Source organism: Rhinolophus sinicus, linkage group LG06 (assembly GCF_036562045.2).
Source record: "Rhinolophus sinicus isolate RSC01 linkage group LG06, ASM3656204v1, whole genome shotgun sequence".
NCBI classification, from domain to species: domain Eukaryota; kingdom Metazoa; phylum Chordata; class Mammalia; order Chiroptera; family Rhinolophidae; genus Rhinolophus; species Rhinolophus sinicus.
Genome location: NC_133756.1, coordinates 121,553,153 through 121,574,430, shown reverse-complemented (window position 1 = coordinate 121,574,430; position 21,278 = coordinate 121,553,153). Strand labels below are relative to the sequence as shown.

Here is a 21,278-nt window from a genome sequence, read left to right as displayed (position 1 = left end):
CAGAAGGAGGATTCGTAGGAAGCATAGAGACGGCACACTTGATGGCCTCCATTTCTTGTGTGAAGTTAAAATTAGCCACTGAGAGTAGAGATGACAGGTTGGATAGAGAGGTTGAGAAGAATGGTGACAATTTGAAAACTAAAAGGGAAGAATTGTGAAGCGATGCTAACATCTCAGCTCAGTTTAATCACCATGAATTTGTTTTGATAATAGACATCAAAGTTGTGTGATTTTTCCCTAAATTTTCTTATCACCTCAGGAGGGAAAAGGTAGACAGATTAGACCCAGTTCAGACTGGGAGAGAGTGATCAAATTCAAAGAGGAGAAAGTCAAATGTGTCCATAAAAAGCAGCCCCAGGTCAATGAGCATAGTCCAAATTGATTTAGGAAAGAGCTGAGGCCAGAGCTATTTTGAGGTGGAGCTCTCCAGAAAGTGAGAAAGAACAGAGATGGACCTTGTCTGTGGTGAGAAACAGAGCAAGAATTCAAACCCAGATCCTACTGGCTCTCTAGTCCATGTTCTTTCCATTGTCCAAGTTCCCTCCTTTTGAACCTTTTTGATTCAGCAGGTCAGACCTAGGCTAGGAGTGTGGGCAGAATCTGTGCCAGCCCCAGTCTGGAGCTACAAGCTCAGAGTCCTGGTGTCTGTCCCAGAATGAGAGTTAAGAGTTTAGAACAGGGTCTGTGGGCCTTTCAGAAGTCTGCTCCTTCTCCACCTCCTTTAGGAAGTCTTCCCTGACTCCCTCAGGAATCTCCCAACACATCACTTTGTATCGCTACCCTCTGCAAAGCCTACCAGTTCCTGTAGAACTCATTCTGGAGCTTCACTAGAAATGTTGTCCTGGAAGGATTTCAAGTGCAAATGAGCTGTTGAAGCTGCCAGTCTCTGAATATAACAGTTTAAACTTGGTGGGGTGTTGTAGAATCTATGATTCTGTTTTCTTTTCCCCCTTGTTGTTTAGTTCCTCCAAAGACGTCCCATGGTTCCAAAGTAGCCCCAATTTTTCCATTTCCCAGGGACCTGACTGGAGTAATTCCTCTGTGACCTAAACTTGGCCCTCCCTAGAGATAGGCGCTGCTGCCAAGGCGTGTCCATGCAATGGGATAAAACTCAGTCCCTCTGCCACAAAGACATCCTGGGCTCCTGCAGGATGTGGAGTGTCAGAGCAGCCTGGCACAACAGCCAGGGTGAGTAACCTGGGGCCCTAACACATCCCCTTCTCCACTTCCCAGATGGGTGACTGCCAGTACCTCAGCCTCAAGTGGAGATATCAAAGGGAAAGTTCTGGAAATAATACAAAAGAAGAAGTATTCTCGGACGATGAAAGAGACAGCAGCCACATCCCCTGCTTGTAGACGAGGGCCTGAAGGAGGCTGCCTTCCTGAGTTTCAGGGAGTTTACAGCTCAGAGATGAACTGGAATCCCAGGCCACACTTCTGGGGAGAGACGTCCTGCATAGTCTCTCAAGAGAGGGAGTGGATGAGAGAATGTGTCAGGTTCTCGTACCATCTGACATTCCCATCTGGCATTCAGTTTATTTTTTTATTATCAACTCGTTTTCATACTCTAATATCAAAAATTTTAATTTGGTTCATGACTTAATTTATTTAGAAAATTTTTGTACAGAATTTTCTTCTCTGTCCTGAATATGTCCTGATCTCCAAGAGTATTTTTACATATCTGCAACTTGTTCTATCCCTTTTAATTTTTTATAAAATATGTCTGCACAAATTCTATGTTGGAATTTCTCAGTTTGTTACTCATCTTTAAAGCGGGTGAGTTCCACCAGCGTTTTATATTTGCTAAAAAGAGTGTATGAGAGAAGGAATGAAGGATGACAGAACTTTATTTCCTTTTTAAAAATCTCCTACCATAATATGTACAAACCTCTGCTCTAGAGGCAACTCCCTCCCAAAGGAAAAAAAAAAAATCCTTTTTACCTTCAGAGCAAGCTGATTATATTGGCTACATATGGTATAACTGTAGACCCCAGGGTTCAGAGTAAAACCTCTTTTAGCTCACAAACCTATTTATGGTGGGTTATTTTGATGACCTATATTTTTAGAGTACAAATAAAAGTTTATTGTAAAAAATTAAAGCCTTCATATTTCATAGTTCACCAAGGGTAAAGGAAGACTAGGTAATTTTTAAAAACCTGCACAAAAATTTCACTTTCACCTCCCCTAACCCTCAACTATTAAAATGGCCTGACTAAATGTTATCAAAACAAACACTATAAATAACACCAGTCCTTTAAAGACAGCTATCCCAAATGTTATTTCTTGGCATAAGTGATTTTCATGGCATAGGACAGTGTGATCTTAAATCCTTGTAAAGCATCCCTGGCAGCTCCAGCCTGTCCATCATTTTCAAATTCAACAAATGCGATGTCATGCCTCCCAGCTACCAAAAGAACTTCCTCAAAACCAGGGAATTGATTAAACAGCATGGATAACATCATTTCATTCGTCTCTTCTGGTAATTATTAAGGAATAACATATAGTTTGGAGGGTAATCAGGAACCTGAGGATTTGGTGTTGCATTTCCTTGGGTATTGGCTGAATTTGGTGTTCCCTGACCAGGCTTCGTATTTGTGGTCATTTCTGTTTGTTCCACAGTTTTGGCTTTTTTCTTTTCTGTGTCAACAAAAGTGCCTCGCATTTTCGATATTATGTCAGAATCTGGTTTTTGCATTCTGGATTTGCACTGGTTTACCATAAAATAGAAATCCCTGTAACTGTCTCAAAGTACCCATGGGTGGGCCCAGTTCTGCAAATTTAACAAAGGCCTCCTCATCTTCATGGTCTATGAAGCCACAATATCTGCCACATGGCCAAAGTGAGAAAACAGGGCATATAGGGATCTCTTCAATTCTTCTTTTTTAATTTTGAAATTCATGTTGTTGATATAAATTGTATGATTTGGTCTGATTCTCATGTTTTGGGTTAAACTGTTCAAACAGCCTGAGGCCAGCTCTGTGTTCAGTAAGAGATGGTGACCTATTTTAAATCTCTGCTGAAGGATATTTGGGTGGCTGTTTCTCTTTTGTTCTTTTATTAGCCTACCTTTAAAGGATATTTTGCTTATTTACTTGTTTGTATTGGGGTTTACAGGCAAATCCTAGAAAAGCAACAACAACAATCTCATGTTGTCAATCCTTCAGTCTTCTACAGTTTGCAATGTATTTCCAGGTGGCCACTATTTCTTGTTTAAAATGGGGTGGTTTTAATTAGGCTCTTTAGGATCATCTCACATATTTTTTTAAAAAGTCATTGCTTTCTTCAATGTGTGAAGAGATTAGGGTTTCACTATGAAATGATACTTTTGTTGTCAACAGATTTAAAATATAGCTATTCTCTCGTTTGCTTTTAGATAGAGTATGTTTTAAATCTCCTTTGCATTTTATATTTGCTATTGTGTGTGAACCCATGTCATTCAATATCAGAACTGGTATTTTTTCCAATAATTTTGTCTGCTTACTTTTCTGCCCAGATTGAGGTCACATCTTTCTGAAGGCCTCATCTGTCTTCCAAGGATGCCCCCTTCCCAGGCCTACGTCAACCTCTCCTTCTTCCAGCCACCTGCTTTCCTGATGATCGGCATCCCAGGGCTGGAGGCCATTCATGGCTGGATTGCCATTCCTTTCTCCTCCATGTACACTGTGGCTCTCGCTGGAAACTGCCTGATCCTCCTGGCTGTGAAGAGGACTCCCAGCCTGCACCAGCCCATGTACTACTTCCTGTCCATGCTGGCCCTCACAGATGTGGGCCTCACCTTGTCCACCATGCCCACCACCCTAGCTGTGCTCTGGTTTGACCATCGTCTCATTGGCTTCAATGCCTGCCTGGTCCAGATGTTCTTCCTCCACTCTTTCTCGGTGGTGGAGTCCTCGGTGCTCCTGGCCATGTCATTTGACCGCTTTGTGGCCATCTCCAACCCCCTGCGTTATGTAGCTGTCCTCACAAATAATGTCATCATCAGGATTGGTCTGGCCATTGTGGTTAGAGCCACTGTGTCCCTCTTCCCAGTACCCTTCTTACTGAAGCGACTGAACTTTTGCCCTGGCAAGATCCTCCTGTCCCATTCATTCTGTTTCCATGCAGATGTCATGAAACAAGCCTGTGCTGATATTACTGTCAACATCCTTTATGGGCTGTATGTAGTTCTGTCCACGGTGGGTGTAGACTCCTTGCTTATTGTCCTGTCTTATGCTCTCATTCTTCGCACAGTGATGGGCCTAGCCTCTCCCATGGAGCGCGTCCGGGCTCTCAACACTTGTATTTCTCATATCTTGGCTGTTCTGGTTTTCTACATCCCAGTCATAGGTGTGTCTATGATCCACCGTTTTGGAAGGCACCTACCTCACATTGTACACTGTCTTATTGCCTACGTGTACCTGGTGGTGCCCCCTGTACTTAATCCCATCATCTACAGTGTAAAATCCAAGCCCATCAGGGAGGCCATGCTCAAAGTGCTGAAGGGGAAGAGGCAAGGCTGATGAAATCAAGAAACAACCACAGAATCTGAGGAAAAACATGGCTAAGCAGTCATATTTTATGTCCAGAAAGCCCTTATTCAGAGCCTTGACTCAGACACATTATCGTGAATATGGCAAGGAAATGGACATTCTCAGACTGAGGGGTGAAGAACAAATAGTCTTGATTCTTTTCTGCACTCATTAACTTCAGCTATTTTATTCAGTGTTTACTTGTGTAAGAATCTGTGCTCATTACTAGAGACATTAAAATAAACTATACATGGTCTCTTCCCTCCATTGGAGGACATAGGCTTGTAAATACACAATTATTACAAAGTGTAATGTGGCTGCGATGGGTACACGCTAAGTGCTATAGGAACTTAGAAGATGGTTTACTGCCTTCTCAAGAGGAAATGAGAAAGGAGTCAGGTAAGAAGGAGGGTGAAAGGTGATGAGGAGTTTGTCAGGCAGAAATGGTGGACAAGAGGGGGACATATCTAATAAAGGGGAAAACATGTAAAAAAAAAAAAAAGAAAAGAAAAACAGAAAAGAAACTAAAAAACTGAGATGTGGAATTATTTGGTGTGCTTGTGAAGAGGTGAGTAGTCATATGTGGCTCAGAATAATCTGTGTATGTGTAGGAGGGAGGACAGGAGATGAGCTAGAAATGATGGGCAGTGGTAAGATTTCTGGGGATCTTTCAGACCTGATTGAAACATTTGACCTTTGCTCTTTGTTTAAAAGTCAGCCACAGAAAAGCTATTGCAATGTAAAATGTTACACCACCTTAACTTTGTATTACAGTTTAGAAAAGTGAAAGTAGAGGAGGAAAAGAGTACAAAGAAACCATTTAGGAGGCTGTTGTCTAGCAAAAAGAAAATGGAAAGTAAAATTAAGTCAGTGTCGCCAGTAATGAAAAAGAATAGATGTATTTTTTTAAAAATTGTATCTCTACATTTCCTTCTCTGTCCTCTGAAAGTCCCTGAAAACAATGACATCAGTAGCAGTAAGCAGAGCTAGCATCTGCCTCTTGATTTCTAAATACCATTTCCCACTACACATAGCCTGGAATCCTTGGAGAATTGCTAATTCCAGGTATGAAGCAGGGAGAACATAAGGTGAAACTTGAATAGCTTATACCTGAAAGCAATAAAGAAAGCACACACACAAAAAAAAGTAATATAAACGACAAACACAGAAACCCATTTGAAGGGGCTACCAGTGGTCAAAGGTGGGTCAATTGGAACATTAAAACTAATTTTGAAAGTAATGGATTATAACAATGAATTTTTTTTGAAGTGTGAGTCCATATATTTAGTGATATTTATAAAAAGGAAAAACAGGAAAAAGAAAAAAAGAGAAGAAAACTCCTTTTCATTTTTAATTATTTATTTTTTTCAGCTACAGTTGACATTCAATATTATTTTATATTAGTTTCAGGTGTACAGCATAGTGGCTAGATATTTATATAATTTATGTAGTGATCCCCTCAATTAGTGCAGTACCCACTGGCACTATGCAAAGTTGTTGCCACATTATGTAATGTGATGTTTTGATATACATTATGAAAAGATTCCCAGAATCAAGCTAATTAACATGTCCATTACTTCACAGTTACCATTTTGTGTGTGTGGTAAGAGTCTTTGAGATCTACTTTCTTAGCAAGCATGTAGTACATTACCATTAACTGTAGTTACCCTGCTATACATTATTAGGTCTCTAGAACTTATCATTTTATAACAGAAAGTATATACCCTTTGACCAACATTTCCCCTTTTCTCCACCTTTCAGCCCCTGGTAACTATGATTCTACTCTTTGTTGATGAGTTCAGCTTTACTATTATTATTATTATTATTATTATTATTATTAGTTTCAGGTGTACAAAACAACATAGTGACTAGATATTTACATGCTTCACAAAGGATTATAAGAGAATATTATGAACACCTTCATGCCAGTAAATTTGAAAATTTAGATGAGATAGAAAATATCTTGAATGACATAAAACCTTATAAGTCTGGATCAAGAAAGGATGATGCATCTTTTACTCTTACTTAGAGTCTTCCCATCACCTACCTTTTCTAAAGACATTTTCTCTGGGTGATTTTTACTAAAAGCAATTCCTATCTCCAAGTTCCATCCTCCCTACTTTCAGTGAGGCTTTCCTCCAGTGATATACCTATATTTTAATATAGGTATATCTTTCTTACCTTGAAAATAAAGGTAAGAAACAGATTTTTTGTCAATTGTGATGGTGAAAAAGATGAAAAGAAAGAATAAGGGGAGGAAAAGGAAATCAGTATGGAAGGAAGTTAGGGTTCTTGACATGTCTGAGAAGGAGACCCTGAAATAAAAGCAGCCCTATTTCCTCTACAAGCTACCCTAGAAACTGTGGTCTGAAGTGGTCTTTGTCTTATCCACCCCAGCTCTGCCCTGCAGCTTCAGTGGCAGAAATAAATAAAGGATGTTTTGGGGTCAGAAATCAAGCTCATGTGGTTATTGCTAGAGAATATGTAGTGACTGAAAGATCCCTAAGGTCAGGTTCTCTGTCTTTATATTCTCTGTAGCCCTAGCATTCTTAACATAGTGTCTTACCTAATTATATTTTTCCATAAATGTTTGTTAAATAAGTGAATAAATAAATGTGTTGATCAGGTGATGCTGACTAGTGACACAGTGATATCGTGCCACCTGACTCAGCAGTAACTCTTCTTGTAACCTCACTCAGGAAATGTCCATTTCTCCAAGAGACTCACTTGCCTATTAGTTTCCATGGTGAAGTCTGATCATGACAACTGCATCCTCCTCTATGTGCCCATTTCAGATGTCCTCCGGATTCTCCACAACCTCATTCTTCAACTTTCTTTGGGTTAAAAGCCCTGCATCCCTGTTGGCTTCCTTAGGAGCAAAAAAGACAGACTGCAAACTGATTCTGCATCAGTTTCATTTCCTTTGGATCAAATCTAACATAAAAAGCTATGAGATGCCAGGGGAGTGGACAAGAAGAAGTTGGAGAGTACCTTTTTAAAGAGATAAACGATCAAAATCAATACTAAAATCCTAAACCAATGGTATAATATGGTCCTTTCCCAAATTCAAGTCTGCTTATCTCAAGAATGCCAGACATAGTAGAAACGGATGACCCTTCACATGTATGTTCATTTGCATCCACGGGACAGTTAACTTATTTAAAAGAATGATATAAGATACCTTCTTAACTTGAATAGACATGACTCAAAAGTCTCACTCAAACTTTTCTGAACTGGAAATGGTCCAGTTCTTAAAAAAAATAAATTTAAAAAGTGTGCCAAGAGGTCTGGGAACACTGAAGAGAGACTACTTCTTTTGGATAGATGAATCATAAAAACTTCATTTTATGAGATGTTATTTAAAAAGAAAAACTGCAACAGGCAATTCAGAGAAAGAAAACAGAGGCCTTAAAAGTGCATAAAATCATCAAACAACAAGCATTATAAAGTAGCTGAATAACATGGTGTGTGGAAAAATTAGAGATAATAGAAAAATAAGATAGGGATAGGTATAAAAGACAAAAGAATGAGTCTGATACTCTAAGAAGTTTGGACACTATATGAGAAGCAATAAAAGACTTTTGATGGATTTTAAACAGGGAAGTTAGATAATCAGAGTTGTGTTAGAAAAAAATCCTACAAGCTATGTGGGATTTAGGACTGGTACAAAAGTTGTTCAAAGGCAAGGAGACCAGTGCGGACGTTATGACCAAGCAAGAGGTGAATATCTGGACTAGAGCATTGGTAGTCAAATGGAGAACACAAAATATGTTTATAAAATGTTTCTAGATAAAACCTAAAATAATGAACAAGTTACATATTGAGATTTAATTATTCAAACTTCTCCAGGACCCAAAAAAGTCCAAGTGGCTTAGATGGTAGAGCCAGAGACAGGAATATTCAAACAAAGGAAATGGAGAAGGTAAAAAGATGCCCATATAAAAGGCATATGCTGAAGGTCTTTGTCCAGAATCTTTACTAATTTACAGCCAAATCTAAAAGAGGCAGCCTCCCCCTCTCATTCTAGTCCTTAACTCCAGGCCCTTCCAGGTAACCGTGTGTGTGTGTGTGTGTGTGTGTGTGTGTGTGTGTCTACACTCACAAAACATTTAAGTCATTTAGGATTAAAGCCATGAAACTTTATCCTGAGCATATTAACTATCATAGACCTGGAATACTTTCCAAAATATAGAATAATACCTGCATCTCTAGAAAAAATGTAAAATTTGTCTGTCTGATTTATCTGTTTATTATTCATCTATCTGTATGCTTCTAACAGGATTTCAAATATAAAGTATACACACATGTTCATCATATGTCCACACAGAATCATGCACACAAACACTTATTAAAAATCTGAAAAAATAAACACCAAAATGCTAACAGTTTTTTAAGATGACAAGTTTATTGGAGTTTTTACTGTATTTTTTTCTTTCTTTTAAATTTTCAGGGTGTCTACCATGTTTCCCCAAAAATAAGACCAGGTCTTATACTAATTTTTGCTCCATTAGGGCTTATTTTCAGGGGATGTCTTATTTTTTCATGTACAACAAACTACATTTATTCAAATACAGTCATGTCATCTTCTGGAACATTGTCATAACGTACTAAATGAGTCCATCTGGCTGAGATCTTAACTGGACTTTATTTTCAGGGTAGGACTTGTTTTGAGGGAAACATGGCAAGATTTTTGTTTCCAGTGATCATATATTGCTTTCCTATATATTGACCATATAAGAAAAAACAAAGTCTGTCTCTTTCTATGTCTTTCATTCTGTCTCTCTCAGTCCCAATGTCAGTTCCCTACTGGGCAAAGGGCTGATCTTCTGTTCAGTCCAAAATGACCAAAGTCTGCATTGACTGTAATTTATGCTCCTAGTTCTGGGGGCTGTCACTCACCTCGGTATATCAGATCCCATATTGCTCACAATTTTAACCTTCTGGATTCCAGTCCAGGAAATCAGATATGCTCTCTACATGCCCTCTCTACCAAGTAATCCTGTGCTACTAGCAATGGCCAGAAAATTCTGGCTGGCCCTGTGCCATGTTCTCTACTATACTACCTGCTTCTCACATTCACTTACCTCTCTTTTGGTCTGCCTGGGTGGTGGTCTCATTTCTGGCCTGTACATTCCTACTGCCCTCCTGTCATGCCCATATGCCCTCCTTCCCATTCTTCTTTCTCCTGGAAGTGCTGTGCCTGGCTTGTGGGACTCTGGGTGGACCTCTGGAACCACACATATGCTAAGTACAGCTGGCAGGGATTCAGGCTTTATTGGTCTCTCCTATGGTCTTCTTCTCTGAACATTGATGCTGTGGGTTGCACCTGCAGGGCACCTCAGGGCCCTTGGGGTATATGGTGTCCACTTATATGCTCTACTCAGTTTCAGTGGACCCATGTTTCCCTTAGCCTGGCTTCATGGCTAGTCCTATGGGCCACTGGCTTTGTCCAGTCTCATGATGGTTCCTGTTCTTGACTCCCTGGCCTGTGGTAGACCTGCCAATTTTTACATGAGTTTCTAGGTGTTCTCAGCTGCACTGCTCCGTAAAGTGTCTCTCCAGATATCCAGTGAATGTCCCCATTGATAATCATACTATTTCCCAAACTAGACACTGTTTGGGAATACACTCCGGCTGCTACTGCACAAGTAGTGTCAAATGGTTCGGGAACTATTAGAATCAAAGCCATCAGCAACGTTAGCAGGAAACTCCTAAATACAATATTGGATAGATGAGAAAGAAAATAATACCCCCCCTAAAAACGCAAGACTCTGGATATGTCTAACTCACTACCCTACTGATCTTTCTAGCATTCCTCTCTACAATATGGAATTAAGCATCAAGAGACATAATTTTTTACGTGTGACCTCATATAATTCACTGGTCCCCATTGAACATCAATTTCCCCATGGGTACAATGGGGGTTCTAATCATATTCCTGCCTAAATCAAAAGGTTAATAAGAAAATTAAATAAGGAAAAATGTCCATGGACTGTGAAAAATCTCAGAACAGAGTATGTCAGCTTTCATTAATGTAGGTAACAGAAGTCTTTTCATACTTCCAACCCTCCTCTTAAGGGCTAGTACCTAAAAGAAAAGAAATTATTTATTCTCTATGGAGATCACTTGAAGAAGGAAATCCATGTATATATCTTTTCCTGAGATCCAATATGATTTGAGATTCTGAGGAGAAAAATCATAGTTTTAAGCCAAATTATCTGTTTGTGTTGTATTGCTGTAATTATTTTAATTTTTTCACACTTAAGACTTTGGTAAATGTTGTTTACATATACCACACTTATCTCAGAATGCTGTGGACTATCAGTTCAAGCAATTTCGAGATTTGCACTGAATGGTTAAATGGGAAGTAATAACCCTCCAACCACAGCCACCTTAGAGTTTTTAATAATTATATATAGAGAAGAACTAACGAGGAAAACAATATTCAAAAATCGGGATTGGGAGAATAGAGTTTTGCTGCCCCTAACCACATGGAGATTCTCCAACCAGTTTTGTCTTTGAAGGATCAGTTGTGTTTTTATTAAGGTTTTTTCCCCTAATATTGTCTTCCAAAGTATTAAAATCTCAATTGAAAGACCTTGAATGAAAAAGAAATTTGATCACTGACACCTAGGGATCTGAAGTGTGGGTAGTCACATGAAAAAGACGAAGGATGCGCTGCCGGATCTCCTTTGTCTTCACTCCATAGACAATAGGGTTGAGCACAGGAGGAATAAGCAGGTAGGTGTTGGCCATGATGACGGGCAGGAGGGAGTCATGCCGCTTGCCAAAACGGTGTACCATAGACAATCCAATGAATGGTACATAGAATATGAAAACAGCACACACATGAGAGACACAAGTGCCAAATGCCTTCGTCTGGGCATCACGTGTCAAGCCCAACACCGTCTTGAGGATAAGCAGATATGACAAGGAGATGAGAAGTGAGTCGAGGCCAATGGCAGAGATGATGACGATGAGGCCATAGATCACATTGACATGGATGTCAGCACAGGCCAACTTCATGACATCTTGGTGTAGGCAGTAGGAATGGGAAAGGATATTGGAGCGGCAGAAAGGCAGCTGTTTGATGAAGACAGGCAGGGGTGCCATAAGTGCAGCACCCCGTACCACGGCAGCCAAGCCAATCTTGGTAACACGAGGCAATGTTAGCACAGTGGCATGGCGTAGTGGGTGGCAGATGGCCACATAGCGGTCAAAGGCCATGGCCAGCAGTACTGTGGACTCCATGCCAGACAAGGAATGGATGGCAAACATCTGTATCAGACAAGCATCAAACTGGATGGTAGTAGAGTTGAACCAGAAGATGGCCATCATTTTGGGCATGGATGACGTAGAGATGAGGACATCAAGGCCAGAAAGCATGCAAAGGAAGATATACATGGGTTCATGTAGGCTGGGCTCAGTCCGCACAATGTAGATGATTGTCAAGTTACCTAACACAGCAATAAGATAGAGGGAGCACAGTGGAAAGGCCAACCAGAACTGAGCTTCTTCCAAGCCTGGAAGGCCTATTAGAATGAAATGGGTAGCACTGGATTCATTGCCATTAGAGCCCACCATAGTGAAGAAGCTGAGCTGTGACCAATGCCGGGCTGGGAGAAGCTGGAATGCAAAGATAAGCCATTGTCAGATCCTTCAGAATCACAATACCACACTTCTTTCCCTTCATGCTGATAGCCTATCCTCTGACCCAAACTCTAACTTTATTGTCTATCCAAACTCTGATTCTGAACTCTACTTGGCCGTCCTTCATAACTCAGGGCCCAGATAAAAATTCACCCTGCCCTACTTACTAACCAAACCTCTAAAGTGAATCCTGAAAACAACTATTAAGGGGGAAAAACAAAAAAAAACAAAAAAAACCTCGAAGTATATTTTAAATCATTTAGTTTACCAAAGGTAAGTTATTGAATAAATATGCATCAGGCTTAGATGATAAAAAATCACATCACTTCTTCTATCCTATCCTACCCTTATGTTCCCCTATGCTTAAAACCAACTGTAATTCTAGCTATATCATTAGATTACATTTAACACTAATTCCAGGTCCAAATGTAGTGATATTAATAGCATCATAGATTAACACTGATACCTAACTTTATCTCTAATCCTAATGACCTCTCCAACTCTAGCTTTAACCCTAACTTTAACATTAACCTAAGACTTAATTCTAGTATACGTACTTCATTATAAAGTCTAATAGAATAAAAAAATCCTAACACACTAACTTCATCCTGAATTCTAACTCAAGAATTTCATTCTTGCCCAAATGTCTATCAAACATCTTACACTTGTCCAAAATACTCCTTTTATATCATAAAAGGAGCAACGGCTGAAATGGACACCATCAGTGTCCCGACTAGGTCTCCTTCACCAAGCCAATGCACCTGTATCTCATCTGCAGGGGATGCTTAGTGCTCAAAGCTCACAGTTCTCCCTTTCTCCAGAAAATTGTCCATGATCAAATGAGAGGCACCTTACCCAGGAAGTTATGCTATTCCCGCCAGGGCACGTTTAGAGATCAATGACTGCCTGATGTAAAGGTTCAAATGGCTAGCCTCCTTGCCTCCAAGAGGGGGAGCTGTGATGCAATGTATGCTCCAGTTGAGACCACAGCCTCACTTAGCTTTCTTTCCCTGCTCTATGCTGCTTCCCTCCCTCCTCTTCTCTTGACAGTAGTCCTTCAATATGGCATTTAAATAAGAATCCCCAGTACAAGCTCTGTTTCTAGGGGACCCACCAGGCTTAAGATAGAGGGACTGACATAGAAGCCCAAACCTGACCACATTAGAAACACTGGAGTAATGATCAATCCTACAGTAGGGTTCCGGTATCCCTGAATATCGGGCTACAAAATTGATGGATGTAAGTAGAGATTGCTAAGGTGGAAAATGTCAGACTTGAGTTTTTTCAGATATCTCTGTTAAAACAATTAGAGAGTTAACTGTTGTCCTTCCTCCTTTCCTTTCTATCATTCACAAATATTCACATTATTCACATGTTCCTACTATTTATTAGTATATATTCAGATATAATTTGGCAGTTAGGTATCTCCTCTACCCATTATAGAAATAGTGCCACATTTAGTTAGGGTATCGTTAAGATAATTTTATCTTGGGAAGAAAAAAGCAAGTTTAGATTTTTAAGATTTGGCCCTTGACAACTGGTCTTTCTTCATGGGTAATCAGAGAGTACTTGAGTGTGAAGAAGGGCCCATGGCCAGCACCAGGAGGGGCTCACACCGTTCAACATGTTTGGGATATGTCAATAATCTTTGTTCCGCCATTGAGCTGTCACCCAGAGCTTCCCTCAGACCAGACACAGAGGGGGAAACACTGGAGCACAAGTTTTGGAACAGAGAGTGACAGAATTTAATTCAAACTGCTGAAGGGAGACTGTATAAGGAACCATATTTAATCTAGAACTTAGACAAACAGGCCAAAGTCATCAACGTCACTTAAGTCTTCAGTATTGACCTCTCTGTAGCATATGACACTGTGAGCAGTTCTCTCCTTCTTAAACTTCTCCCTTCTCCTTCTGCTGCTCCTCCTCTCTCTCTGATCACTAGTTTTTGGTCTCCTTTCTGGACCTTCAGCCTCCTCTGCTTGACCCTTAAGTATACTCTTAAATGATAATGCAGAATTTTATCCCCAGTGTTTTCTTGTTTATACCCTTTCTTTGGCTGTCTCATCCCCTTCAATAAATCCATTCGTTATGTATAAACTATTGATTCCCAAATCTGTTTAGCAAGCCTTGAATTATTTTATGATACAGATTTATAATTCTGAAGTCTTACTAAAGGGATCCAACAGACTTTCTCTAAAGCACATCAAACTCTCCCTGTCTGAAAAACAAACTCTTCCAGAGGCCATATTGTACAGCTATTAAGAGCATGAGCTGTGAAATCAATCCTGGATTCAAATTCCAGTCGACAACTTGGCTAGCTGTGCAATCTGGGGCAAGTCAGTTAACCTCTGGGAAAACCTCAGTTTCCTCATCTTTAAAATGAGGATAATAGTCACTGTGTAATAGGGGTCAAAGTGAGGATTAAATGAGATGATCAGTGTAAAGTATTTAATACAATGCCTGCCACACAGTAAATGTGCAAAAAATCACGTCTGTTGTTGTTAATTGTTTTCCTCTTCTCTGTTATGGTGGCCAAAACAGTCACACAAGCTAGATACTCTGATTCCGACTGCCATGCCACTCACATAAACTTCTTTCTTCATCTTCAAACCCAAATATCTTCAAACCAAAAGAAATCAAGTCACTCTCAGTTGTTTAAAAAAATGCCTTTGAAAGGTCCAAATTAATCCTAGAATAAAGACCAAACTACGAGGGTGTGGCCAAATGTCTGTCTTTCAGCCTCTGAGCCTAGGTTTCTCTCTCCCCACTCTTCACCACAGCTCCTGGGCCACAGCCACGTTACAATACATACTATTTTCATGAAGTAGCGTTGATTCTCATGGCTCTGTGTCTTTTTGTCTTTTTTACCTCTTGTCCCTTTGTCAAGATCCTCTCAGACTGCACTCCTTGACTTTCCACTGAGCAAAATCTTATTCATCTTTCACATCCTGGCATACTGTCTCTGTCTTGTGCTATTTCCTAAGCCTCCTTCCCCTGGATGTAATTAATTATTTCCTGCTCTGTGCTCCTGAAAGAACTTTGTTTAGGTCTCTTTTTATGCATTTACCCTCCTGAATTATGAATTCCTATTTTCCCCTGAATTATGAATTCCTTAATGGCAGGAACCCTATCATATTTATTAGTGTTTTATTGATGTTTGTTGAAAATAAAAATGAGTTTTATCAAAAGAAACATCCCTCAATAGGCATCTGATGAGCATTGCACAATCACAGGGGGAGGAAAGGCTTCCAGTTGTTTGAACTATAGAGACTTTTGAGAAGAATAAAAGAACGCTTGGCAGGTCAGTGCAGGGTAATCTTAAGTTCAGAACAAACATTGTTAGGGTCAGACAGAAAGGTCTTTCTTACCCAGGGAGCCAGAGGGCATGAAAGGATACATGGAAAACAGAGTAGGTACAAAGCCTTGGCTCTAAGTAAATGCATAGTGGACATGCAGCACAGTTTGTGCCTGAGAGAGGGGATGACTTAGGATCTCTCACCTGGAGACATCAGCAAGAAGGCTCTGGTACTCCAGAGGGCTAGATATCCATGCCATCCAAGAATTTCAAATGAACAGATATGGTGCAGCAGGGCAATTCCCAGGATAAAACTGTGCTGCCTTCAGAGACATGTTGAGAAAACTCATGGATTGCTATATTCAATGCTATTACCTCTGGGGGTAAAAGATGTGATGAGCAGAGCCCTAAGCTAGGAATGCAAGTCTCAGCTCTAAATAAATGCAGAAGACAATAATAACTCATAATGCTGCTACAAAATTATATGAGATAAAGCATGTCAAAAGGCACTGTGAAAACAGCATTATAGTGTGCAAAGCACTCTTTTTCACATTTCCATAAAAATGGGAAACAAAATCTCTGAGAAAATATAAAGTTTCTAAAAATTTTTCATTTCCCTTCGATTTGTCACCTTAATTGACACTCCACCTCAAGCACACACATACACAAACACAAGCACACACTCGTACACACATACATACTGACTAGCAGTCAGTCTCCCACAGTGGCAAAGACTAAGCACTGATATGGAGATTCCAGAAATCAGAGAGTAAAATTCAGCTCGCCTGGGAGGGAGGTGTCTCGGTAGCATGAAGTGGGCAGAGTGGGTCTGGAGGTGAAATGTCAGGCTGCACCTCAGAAGACTGCAGTAGGAGAGAAATGAAAAAATGGGGAAGGCAGCTGTTCAGAGGGCCCAAGTATCACCCTTCAGACTGTCCAGCCCTGAAGCACGCCAATCTCCCACAGTCCCACCAGGAGGCAGGCAGAGGGGACAAAATGACTTCCAGGCTGAGCGACAGTTGATAATTAGAACCACTGGCAAGCACTCAGAGATAGAACGTTTGGAGCTCTGGAGGAAATTGGAATTAAATCCCTCTAGTTTGAAAATAAATCATAATCAAGGAAAAATAAACAAAGTTTTTTTCTTCTTCTTCTTCTTTTTTTTTTTAGAAAGCCCACTCTGCTCTCACCTCCAGGGAATAACTCTGGGCGTGAGATTTTCTCTGAAAAAGTCACACTATCTTAAACAAGTCCCAGAAATGTTTTTTGGAGGACTGTGAAGGACATCTTGGCCCTTTCTTGAGGATGAGGGAGCAGGAGCTCCCAGCTACACAGAGTGGAAACCTACTTTGAGGCCTTCGATCCCCCTCATTCCTTCTCCCTGGCTTCCAGGACTCTGTCCCCAGTGCCAGCTCAGCCCCCATGACACTTTCCTCACACTCTTCCTCAGAACTCTCTCAAAGACCCATAGAAAAGCAGTCAGTGAGGTAGGACAGGGCTATTAGCTCTATCTCTTCTGACACAGGAGAACAATGAGGTCACTCCCAACACTGATTTTACTGTTTTTGTGATAACAGCAGAAATCATTGAGTGACTACAAAATGCCAAACTCTGTATAAAGCTAATCTCTAACCCAATAACAACACTGCATGATAGGAATTCTATATTTCTGCTCTATATTATATGTGAGAAAACTGAGGTCCCAAGGGGGTTAAATAAGTTTCTCAGGGTTAAAGAGTTGACTGGTAAAGTAGGAATTTAGCCTAGATTAACTCCAATGCCTGTATTTTCCCCTATTCTAGGTTGCCTTTAATTGTGCTGCACCTTCTCAAAGCCAAGAGGTAGGATAGGAGAGGCTTGGTAAAATAGAATACCTGGCCCAGGTAGACCCTTGGAAGGAAACCCAAGAGGGCAGGAAAGAAGACCCTGCTGACTGGGATCTGGGCACTCTCCTTCTTTCAGCCCCAACTCCTCTGGCTGTGACATGGGCAGCCCCCACAATGGAGATTAAAAAGCTTTATCCTCTACCAAGTTCTTCTTTCATTTATGATTAGAGCCTCTCGTCAACCTGTCAGGCAGATATTATTAATCCCATTAGACATATAAGGATATTGAGAGTTACTTAGATCTCTCAGTGCCAAGTACCTGTGCTTTCTAATAGGCCAGGTTACTTCTCTGCCCTTCTCCCAGTCTCCTTAAGAATGGACCCATGATTTGTAAGAACTATTTCCATGCTATTCTCCAAAGAAGCCAAAATTTGAGGACCCATGAGTCCAGAAAGTCTCTCCGGGACTCAGGACACCTGACCAGCTCTTCCACTTAGGTTCAGTGGGGAAGAGAAATGAGGGGATAAGAGAGAGGATTCGTGGTTGCTACCATTTCTGGGCTAAGCACACAGAAGGTTCCATGCCTAGAGGAGTGGGTTGGGGACCTCGGGTGCCACTGCCAGCCTCTGTGAGAACATCCAAAAGAGAATGTCCTGGGAGAGAAGCCCAGAAATACCTGGGAGCCTCTAGCTCCTACTCCCAGGCCAGTCAGGGAAGGCCGACCTCAGGGGCAATGCTGTCGCCTGCAAGGACCGGAGGAGCTCATCACTCGATTCGTGGAGAAGGAGCATTTTTCCTACTACTCCATGAGGGTAGTAGTCCCAGAATCACATCCATCCCAAATTATCCACATCCTCTCTCCCCTAAACTCACTGTATTCTCTTGAAAATGGCCAAGATGAGAATGGAAAGATAAAAGACTACAACTTCTAACTCAATAAAAAATTAAGCTCCCAACCCCATTCTGCTCACTCATGTCAGTCTGCCCTGTAAAATTACTACTACACAAAGCCCCAAGGGTTCAGGTCCCTGCCCCTCCACTTTCCAAGTAGAACCAGAGTCAATAAGTACCCACAGACCAAAGCTTGACCTAGTTATCAGTGCCCATCAGAGCTACTCTCACCATTGCTTGCATGCGAGGGAAATGTGGTGCAGTGCAAAAGTTAGATCGGAACTTTGATCAGTACACTGATCCTTTCAACAATTACAGGCATACCTCAGAGACATTGCAAATTAAGTCCCTTACAACTGCCATAAAGCAAGCTGTAATTCTTTTGCTGGTGGAAAAAGATTCAACTTGTAAAAAATGCAACATCTGCGGAGTACAATAAAGAGAAGCCCAATAAAACAAGGTAGGCTTGTATTGATTGACTGACTACTGTGGACCAGACTCTGTGCTAAGCACTGTAGATACTGAGATACAGAGTAAATAAGTCATAGTTCAGCCTTCCAGCTGTGGGGTAAACTTGAGACAAATATGTGGCCATCACAGCTTGTGGTGATAAATGTTAGGATATGAGTAAGTACGAGGGCATCAGGAGCAGACAATAGCTCACCAAGTCGTGAGGCTCAGAGAGCTTTCCTGAGAAGATGATGTCTGAGCTAAGGCTTGTGGGGCAAGTTGCAGCTAACCAGTCAGGGTTGTGGGCATGGAGACAGCAGTACTCAATTAGACAACAAAAATGCATTGAGTGCCTACTATTTGCCCCAAACTGGAGATAAAACAGAAAAGATCACTGTTCTCACAGAGCTCATATACTAGGAGGGCAATAACAAAAAATTTACAAATAAATGAGCAAGAACATTTCAGACAAAGATGAGTGCACGAAAGACAAGACAGAGTGATAGGAGGCAAAGGACAGGCACAGGGCACCCATATTTGAGACGGTAGTCAGTAAAAGCCCCTCTGAGGAGGTTACATATGAGCTAAGAGCTGTGTAATGAAATAATGCCAGCCATTCTATTAATAAGATTTAGGAAAAGAGTGTTCCAAGCAGAGGAGACAACAAAAGAAAAGATCTTGAGGCAAGAATGAGTTTGGGGTTCACACAACAAAAAGATCGATGCTACTGTAACACAGGAGAGTTTCAGAAGCTGAGAGCAGAGAGGAGGGCAAGAGCCAGGTCATATAGTGGCTTGCAAGACAAGACAAGGAGCTTTGATTTAATTCTGAGTGACTTGGGGGAATTTAAGCAACAGACCCAATCAAATTTGGTTTTTGTTTGTTTTTTAATTGTTAATTTTTTATTAGTTTCAGGTGTACAAAGCAACATAATAGTTAGACATTTACACCCCTCACAAAGAGATAACCCTCCTCCCACCCCCGAATATAATTTGTTTTTTGAAGTACACTCTCACATGTGCAAAGATCCAGACAGAAGAGAACATACCTTGTTTGGAAGGCTGCAAGTGATTCAGTGTGGCTGGGGTAAAGAGTGCAAGGCAGGAGAAGTTGCAGTGTAGACACTAATCCAGTTTTTAAATGGGCTAAAGACTGAACCCTGATCCTAAGCACAGACTGGGTCAGGGTCAGGCCCCAGGAAGACTGCCAAGTCCCAATCTCAACCACAGCCTGACTCTTGCTACAGAGTCTCCGATGAGCCTGGATCTCAATCAGAGTCCACACCCCATATACAGCTATAGTCTGACCCCTAATCACAAACTGAGTTTCGACCACACGAATGGCCTGGGACTGGCCTTGTTCACACACCGAACTCCATTTCAACTCTAGCTCAGTCCCAACCCCATCTGTTCTCTGTTCCCCTTCACCTTCATTTAGGCTAACTCCTACCAGGCTCAAGATGGGCATACCAGTAAACTGATTAATGAGAAAGTGCTTGGAAACTACCCATAGGCAGCATCTAACACCACCCATGCTTCCCTTCACCACACAACATAGAAATTGCTAAGGCTGTCTGCCCTCTGAGTCAGGAGCCTTGTTCAACACCCACTGGTCCCACGCCTGTACTTCTGGTTCTTCACAGCCTGGTTTCTCATTCACTCAGCAGGTTTAATGGGAGACCCCTAGCTACACATACCTGGATGTACCACCTTGTCTCCTGAACTCACCTCAACTTCACTGCAGGAACGTGTGCCCTTTTCTCTAGTACTCTTCCTGAAGAGGTCTGGCAGGCTGTACTGCAGTGCAGCCCTCTCTGCCTCCGCCCCTCCTTTGGACCTCCTTGGTCAGGGTTATTTATTTATTCTGTCTTATCTCCTCCTCCTTCTGTTTCTCCCTGCTGGTGGGTGGAGTGCTGCCCAGAGGATCTATCAGCAGGTACCCCCCTAGTAGCCAGCTGTGGGTCTGGTGTTCTTCTTGGCTTCTGTGTCCTGGGAAGGAGTGCCTGGGGGGATGCGGAAGAAAGGACAGTGGGTAGAGAGGAACCCTAGAGTCCTCCCCAGGTGAGCCCTGTGCCAGCTTCCAACATGAAGTTATACAGGGGAATTGAGTAAGGAAAGGCTACAAAGAACTCATTTATGTGACCATGGCTTTTGTGAGATTTTCTCCAAGTTTCTTCCGAGGCTCATCACACTCAGACAGAGGAAAGGCAAAATAAGCTTTCAGGGAGATCCCATGATTAATTGCCAGCTCATTGACTTCCTGAAGCTTTCTCTGTCTCCTACCTTCTTTTCGTTGGTGGCGCCTGCTTGGTTCCTTGCTGAGACTGGATCCTAATGGACCCATTTGCGATTCCCCAAACCTCTGGGTCTACATTTTCTTTCTCCTCGGGCTCTGGGCCCTGTGTCTAGCTAACTCATAACAGGAGTCCCATGAGACCATGCCTCTGCCTGGCCTTGGGCTGAGGAAGGAGGCTGTGATTTCCTTAACCTTCCCCTACCCCGCAAAACCAGCCATATAAGAACAATGTCATCTGGTTTCTCTCTTAAGGGCAAAAATAGTGAGAGAACATTTTAGAGAGTTAGAGAACAACTTGAATGAGAAACTAAATACCTTCCATATTTAAATAAGTTAAAAAAAAAACATGTCTATAAATAAAGT

General features: G+C 41.4%; 2 protein-coding genes and 1 pseudogene across 4 annotated transcripts; 1 reads left to right on the top strand and 2 right to left on the bottom strand.

Moving 5' to 3' along the window:
• The first annotated feature begins 1,157 nt into the window (after nt 1-1,157).
• LOC109436933 (olfactory receptor 51I2) lies at nt 1,158-5,771 on the top strand. Its single transcript, XM_019715813.2, has 2 exons — nt 1,158-1,188; nt 3,494-5,771. The coding sequence occupies exon 2, from the start codon at nt 3,537-3,539 to the stop codon at nt 4,497-4,499; it is 963 nt and encodes a 320-aa protein (XP_019571372.2). The 5' UTR covers nt 1,158-1,188; nt 3,494-3,536; the 3' UTR covers nt 4,500-5,771.
• Nucleotides 2,271-2,938, bottom strand: LOC109436934 (U2 small nuclear ribonucleoprotein B''; annotated as a pseudogene).
• Nucleotides 5,772-5,933: 162 nt separating the features above from the next.
• On the bottom strand, nt 5,934-20,436 carry LOC109436931 (olfactory receptor 51E1). Of its 3 annotated transcripts, none has more exons than XM_019715811.2 (2): nt 20,348-20,436; nt 5,934-12,134 (listed from the first exon to the last, which is right to left on the bottom strand). In XM_019715811.2, exon 2 carries the CDS (start codon nt 12,090-12,092, stop codon nt 11,139-11,141), a length of 954 nt encoding a protein of 317 aa, XP_019571370.1. In that variant the 5' UTR covers nt 12,093-12,134; nt 20,348-20,436; the 3' UTR covers nt 5,934-11,138. The 3 variants fall into 3 exon arrangements, with proteins under 3 accessions (XP_019571370.1, XP_019571371.1, XP_074191973.1); XM_019715812.2 differs by having other exon boundaries at nt 20,317-20,427; XM_074335872.1 differs by lacking the exon at nt 20,348-20,436 and adding an exon at nt 19,669-20,301.
• Nucleotides 20,437-21,278: the final 842 nt, after the last annotated feature.

Bases quoted from the DNA above. Each gene is read 5' to 3' on its own strand.
- LOC109436933 (XM_019715813.2), top strand. From the start codon at position 3,537: ATGCCCCCTTCCCAGGCCTACGTCAACCTCTCCTTCTTCCAGCCACCT.
- LOC109436931 (XM_019715811.2), bottom strand. From the start codon at position 12,092: ATGGTGGGCTCTAATGGCAATGAATCCAGTGCTACCCATTTCATTCTA.